Source organism: Lolium rigidum, chromosome 5, assembly GCF_022539505.1.
Source record: "Lolium rigidum isolate FL_2022 chromosome 5, APGP_CSIRO_Lrig_0.1, whole genome shotgun sequence".
Lineage (NCBI taxonomy): Eukaryota > Viridiplantae > Streptophyta > Magnoliopsida > Poales > Poaceae > Lolium > Lolium rigidum.
Genome location: NC_061512.1, coordinates 234,032,351 through 234,039,235, shown reverse-complemented (window position 1 = coordinate 234,039,235; position 6,885 = coordinate 234,032,351). Strand labels below are relative to the sequence as shown.

General features: G+C 44.3%; 1 protein-coding gene across 1 annotated transcript; it reads right to left on the bottom strand.

Annotated features, from left to right (window-relative positions):
- Positions 1–2,559: 2,559 nt before the first annotated feature.
- On the bottom strand, positions 2,560–4,164 carry LOC124657252. The gene is made up of 3 exons (XM_047195834.1): positions 3,820–4,164; positions 3,486–3,659; positions 2,560–3,332 (listed from the first exon to the last, which is right to left on the bottom strand). The coding sequence occupies exons 1-3, from the start codon at positions 4,162–4,164 to the stop codon at positions 3,027–3,029; spliced, it is 825 nt and encodes a 274-aa protein (XP_047051790.1). The 3' UTR covers positions 2,560–3,026.
- Positions 4,165–6,885: the final 2,721 nt, after the last annotated feature.

Genomic DNA, 6,885 nt, shown 5'->3' with positions numbered 1-6,885 from the left:
CATCAACCTTCAACGTGCTTCTTGACTCCTACTGGTTCGATTAAACCTTGGTTTCTTACTGAGGGAAACTTGCCGCTGTGCGCATCACACCTTCCTCTTGGGGTTTCCAACGAACGTGTCAACTACACGCATCACCAATCCCATCTCGGGGGATTCTGGAGATCGCCTCCGGCACCCTGCCGGAGAGGGAAATCATCACCGGAGGACTCTACATCATCATGCCCGCCTCCGGACTGATGCGTGAGTAGTTCATCCTTGGACTATGGGTCTGTAGCAGTAGCTTGATGGTTGTCTTCTCCTCTTGTGCTATCATGTTTAGATCTTATGAGCTGCCTATCATGATCAAGATCGTCTATTTGTAATGCTATATGTTGTGTTTGTTGGGATCCGATGAATATGTAATACTATGTCAAGTTGATTAATTGATCTATCATATATGTGTTGTTTATGATCTTGCATGCTCTCCGTTGCTAGTAGAGGCTCTGACCAAGTTGATACTTGTGATTCCAAGAGGGAGTATTTATGCTCGATAGTGGGTTCATGCCTCCATTGAATCTGGGACAGTGACAGAAAGTTCTAAGGTTGTGGATGTGCTGTTGCCACTAGGGAATAAACATCAATGCTTTGTCTAAAGATATTTGTGTTGATGACATTACGCACCATACTTAATGCAATTATCTGTCGTTTGCAACTTAATACTGGAAGGGGTGCGGATGCTAACCCGAAGGTGGACTTTTTAGGCATAGATGCATGCTGGATAGCGGTCTATGTACTTTGTCGTAATGCCCTAAGTAAAACTCATAGTAGTCATCATGATATGTATGTGCATTGTTATGCCCTCTCTATTTGTCAATTGCCCATCTGTCATTTGTTCACCCAACATGCTATTTATCTTATTAGAGAGACACCACTAGTGAACTATGGACCCCAGTTCATTCTTTTACATCTGAAATACAATCTACTGCAATCACTGTTCTCTGCTGTTCTTCACAAATAAACATCATTCTCCACACCATACGTTTAATCCTTTGTTTTCAGCAAGCTGGTGAGATTGACAACCTCACTGTTAAGTTGGGGCAAAGTATTTTGATTGTGTTGTGCAGGTTCCACGTTGGCGCCGGAATCCCTGGTGTTGCGCCGCACTACACTCCTCCACCAACAACCTTCATGTGACCTTCATCTCCTACTGGTTCGATAACCTTGGTTTCTTACTGAGGGAAAACTTGCTGCTGTACGCATCACACCTTTCTCTTGGGGTTCCCAACGGACGTGTGCTTTACGCGTCATCAGACACACGCGGCAAGATGTACATCCACATCGACTGGGAGAAGTTCGCGCGCTACCACCGCCTCGAAGCCGGCTTCGTGCTCATGTTCTCCTACTTTGGTGAGAGGGGCATGAGCGTCAAGGTGTTCGACGAGACGCGTTGCCGTCGGCACTACCACGGCGAGAGCGCCGAGGAGAACGACGACTGATGAGTGTTGTTTCTTCGCAGCGAAAATATGCATGGAGGTTTGTGGTTGTTCTTCCTCGAAAGAACCAATAGGGGCACCGTCAACAGCTGGATTTTCCAGTTTGGGTGGCTAGGTGTGCCTGCGAGTGTTCTTTCTTGGCAGCGGACACATGAAATCTTCGATGTCCGGCCTTGTTAGGTTTAGTTATTTTGCAATGTTTTATATTTGTGTCAACCATGGTTCAAACTATGTATTAGTTTGTGGAAAACCATGTTCCAAACTATGTCGTAAACCACGTTCCCAATTATGTATTAGTTTGTGGAATGTTTTTTCTCTTTATTGAAATAAAAATACAAAAAAAAGAGAGTATTTTAATATTTGAGGGTGGCGTTTGGAAAACGCGGCTGGGGAGCGACGTCCCCCAAACACGACACGAACAAAACACGTCCCCTCGATCCGGCACCATTTGAGAGACGGTTTGGGGGACGCAACTGGAGATGCTCTAAACCTCCTTTTCTTTTTGTGAAGCTTCGGAACTTTTGATTTCAAAGCTTAAAAAATTCCGAAAAATTTACCTGGACGTAGACGATGTTGTATATTCTATCAAATTGTCATTCTTGCAAAATACAATGTTTTATTCTGAAAATTTCCACACCGGTAAATTACAGTATTGTCTACATCCTATTTCTTTTTTCGATTTATAATATTGTCTCCATGTAGCCCAATCTATAAAAGTCCAATCACAGGCGATGCAAGGTCTGGGGTTCTTTCCACAATTCGCTCACTTGCTTTTGCGCATTGGAGCGACAAGCTTTTGAGCGAAGTTGGCTTTGGGATGAGCTTCCTCAAAGCGTATTTCCCTCTCCTTTTGCTTCACTGCTGCTTGCTTGCTTTGGATTGCGTGCTGATATAACCGTTAGTGCATCGTTTCCCATGTATAAAACCGCTTTCTTCTTCTTCTGAACAAGTGACTAGGAAATTACGAGCAACTTTCATACTAGTATAACACCGACCAAACGATGTGCCATATGCTCAGGGTAGCAGTGTCCCAAGCTCTGAATGTTCTGTCAGCCACACAACCGAAGACTAGGAAGGCAATTTACATTCTGGGCCAGATTAATCAAATCTGCTTATACATTATATCTGTTTCTGATAACATATTTACGGCACCCACTATACATACAAGTAATTGTTGGTATAAACAGCAGTACAAGCTGCATCTACACACTAACGGACACTGGCCAAACAAGGCAACCACACACGAAAAATAGCCCCTGCTATCTATATCATCAATTGGGCATCTACCACTTGTACACTACGGACCGTAAACACAATTTTCAGGTCCAGTGAGCTACCTCCCTCACGTCTCACTCCATTCTTCTTTTATGCTCGGACCTGTAATGCTGCCAACCAAGTTCATACCTGACAGAAAATAATCCAGGACAGCCAAATGGTCTGTGCATTGCAGTAAATCTTCAGCAGAACACCAAGACTAGGCTAAGGAAGACACGGCAGTAGCTCAAATTTTGATAAGATGGAGACTGGGGATGTCCTCTCTTGTCACAATTAGAATCATATGTCAATAACCCGCCCAGAGCTGCCATAAACTAAGCATTCCACGGATGCATACGCCTCGAAAATCTTGCGCATTTCCTCGTGTGCTCCATCACTTGGGAAAACCTTACGGGACAACCTCACGGTCATTCTTTTCATCAGAGTTGCGCATCTGAATAGAAGTTTCAAGAAATCAACTTCATGGCTAGTGCCCTCAAAACCATCTATTTCTATTTCTTCCAGAAACAGCAGCGGGATACTTTGACTTCTCCAGTATGGCCGGGATGCATCACAAAGGCAACCTGGCAGGCATTCTTGTGTTCTCTGAAAGAAATGTGAAGTGTCCGTGATTATGAATTCCCAAAAAAACTACTCATGGATGAGTATCAAGTATCAACTTATACGGCCATCTGAAGAATACATAAAAACCTGTCTCTAAAATAAAATTTATATCAGGTACACAGATTGAAGAATCACCTCTAAGTTTCGTATGACCACCTTAAGTCTAAGTATACCAGTGTAAGTCCCAAGTAGATCCAACACTGGTGCTCCAAAAACATGTCCATATGCTGCCAAATATATCTTGAGAACAGAAAATTGAGGAAGCTGTGCTATCTGTTGAATCAAGCCATGGTCCACAGGCATATGCGTCTGTATATGTATAAAAGTTCCATGAAAAGGATATAAAACAAATCAACTCACTTTTCATTGTTTGATTCTAAGACATGTATGCCAACTAATTAAGACAACCTAGCATGAATACTAGTAGCACAAGGTAAGGTAAATTGAGCTAGCAGGAGAGAAGACGCACCGAAAAATCAATGTTGAGCTGTAAGACGTAGGCACTCTCCTCTGTCCACAGATCCAGGCTTCTCAGGTACCAAGCCTCGCCGATTCCGACATTCCGCTGCTCGCACGAGCACCACCACCAGAGATACCGTACCATCGGCGCTGAGAATAGCACGTTGAAGTCCCTGCCCATGGTGGCTTGCAGCCTGAACTGCTCGAGCACTGGGGCTACGACATCAAGGTTACCCAGTACACCGTTATTGTCCAGTACAAGCTCCTCGATGGTCGGCGAGTGGATTTTGACGGTGTCGAGGCCCCAGCACCCGCATACCTCCAGCACGCGCAGGTTCGGGCACCGCGTGATCATCTCAGCCATGCCGCCGAAGCGGCAGCCGGCGACGGACAGCCTCTCCAGCGCCGGGAAACTCGTCGATGTCCCCCGCCGGTAGTGTTAGATACAGGTTGACCACGCGTAGCTTGATCGAGGTGGCGCGTTCGAAGGAAGGAATCTCGATGGGAAAGTCACGATCTTTACAGTGCCCCCAGAGATCGATGACGAGATCCGCCGGGGCGAGCCGCGCGGCGGCGTGGAGCAGCGCGGATACGCGGGCAGGGTCCATGATCCTGTGCTCCTCGGGGATCTCTACCTCGAGGCGGGATAGTGCGGGGCAGACGACCTGGCGGAGGGCCGTGTTCACTGCGCCCAAGGCGATCTCGCGGAAGGTGAGGTCGCAGAGGTGCCTCCAGAGGCCGCGCCACCGGCGGGAGACGGAGCTCGTGAGGGCGGCGGCGCGGGCGCAGCGGAGGCGGGCGAGGACGTGGAGCAGCACGTCGTCCGGAAGGGCGCTGATCCGGTCCCCTCCGCCGCCGCCGCCGTGTGGGTAGGGGTAGCGCCGTGGCGGGGAACGAGGGGGAGGTCCTGGCAGCGATTGAAGGGTGAGGGCACTGTCCGATCGCAATTCCATCCCTGAGACGGATCGGAAGGGCGTGCAGAGCTGCAGGGACCGGATAGGGACGGTGGCCGGAGGTGAACGGCAATGGAACCGGCGGCGGCAGCGGGCGGAGCGAGGGACGGAAATGTGTGCGTGCGTGCCTGTGTCTCGTTCGCTCGTCTCGCCGTTTCGGCTTTCATTAGCTTTCCGTCTCGCACTCTCGTGTCGCCGTTTCTGTGCCGATTTTTTTTTTGGATTTGTCTGGTTAACCTCAGGTCGGGTTTTATGAACCTTTTTTTTTCTTTCAAATTTTCACTTTTTCAAAATCTGAATATTTTCCAAATTTCCATTTTTTTAAAGTATGAACGGTTGCAAATCTTAACGTTTTAAAAAATTGAATATTTTCAAATATGAACTATTTTATGAAGTGAACAGATTTTGAATCTGAATGTTTTAAAATTTTGAACTTTTTCAATATCAACGGTTTAAAAAAAACTTCAAATTCCAAACATGTTCAGATTTTGGGAAAAGGTTGAGATTTCAAAATTTGTTCGTAATTTAAAACGTGGGTAGGACATGGCTATTAGATGCAAAAATTTGGAAATGGTTGCACAAATTTGTTCAACCGGTGCCCGCTGATGTTTTCATAATAGAATAGCATCTTGATATTTAGGAGCTTCATGTTATTAGCTTTTCACGTGTATTAACACTTTGTGACCCATGAATTGTAATCCGTTGTAATGAACTTCATGACCGAGTAATAATTTAATAGACCTATATGCATCATAGGCCGTGTATTTCCCCTTTTTGAAAAAAAACAAGAGTATCAACTTATACAACCATGTGAGGAATATATAAAAACATGCCTCTTCAATAAATTCTATATCATGTACCAACATTGAAGAATTACCGGTGAGGTTTGCATAAACACCATAAGCCTAAGTATACCGGTGCAAGTGACAAGTAGATTCAACACCATTGATCCAAAAGAATGTCCATAAGGTGCCGAATATATCTCTAGTAAAGAAAATTCAGGCATCATCCATTGGAACAAGTAGCACATGCCCTGTAAATGTATAGAAGTTCCATTAGAAGGAAATTAAACAAATAAACTCATAGTACCTTTAAAGTGATTTGAAATTGTGAACAAATAAATGAATGTGTGATTGGCGATGCAAGATCAATGACCTATGATGGATGCCTTCGACAAACATGACTAGCAAAAAGGTCTAAGCATGAGCATAACAAAGCTACATCATTATGTTCACCGACTACCTCAAGACTGCATTTCTCAATGGTTTGTCGTTTTGAAGACTATAACTCACCAATGACTCCTAAATCTTTTACTTCGATCAAGTCGATCCATCAACCTGCAAGCCTTTCCTGAAATGTGCATAGAAAGCTCCCATAGCGATATTGTTACTTTTCCATGGGGGAATACTGCCATTCAAGCATGGCCAGAGTGTTTGGCAAAATTAGAATGTTCTTAACCTCCTTTACATAGCTTGAAAAAACATATTCACTGTTGTTCACCCCTCACGAACATCGAGTCGTAACACTTGATATGTGATGCAACAACAATTACTATGTTGTGTGGTGCGGGAATCTGTTGTAACTCAGGTGGCATCCATGGGTGGGCAGGTAACATTATGTAATATTCCATGTTTAGAGGCTATAAACACAAGAAACATAGATATGTGCATTGCATTCATGAATGTAAAATCTAGACAAATTTAGGACTTTTTAATAGGACTTTCCAAAGTGATTGAACTTTCAATTGAGCATAGGATTTAGGACTAGCTCATCCAGCTAAGTGTTAAAACTTTAAAATAATCATTGGTAAACAAACATCTATCTTAGAAAGGGTAGAAGTAAGACTTGTTAATAAAAATGAACAACACATCACATATCCTTAAGACAACAATTAAAACATGATGCTTGACTTATCTTCTATGGCCATCACTCAGACATGTGCTGATTAATTCTCTAGCACATGATCCATCAACCAAAAACCAAATCAATTCTATTCTTATCTTGCGCACTACATCATGTTGTGTTGTGCGTGGTCACTCTTTTGGATGTAATATTCGTGGAACAGTGTTATGTGATTGTTATGCCTACACATTATGGTTCTGAAAGACTCGCAGCTGGTAAAG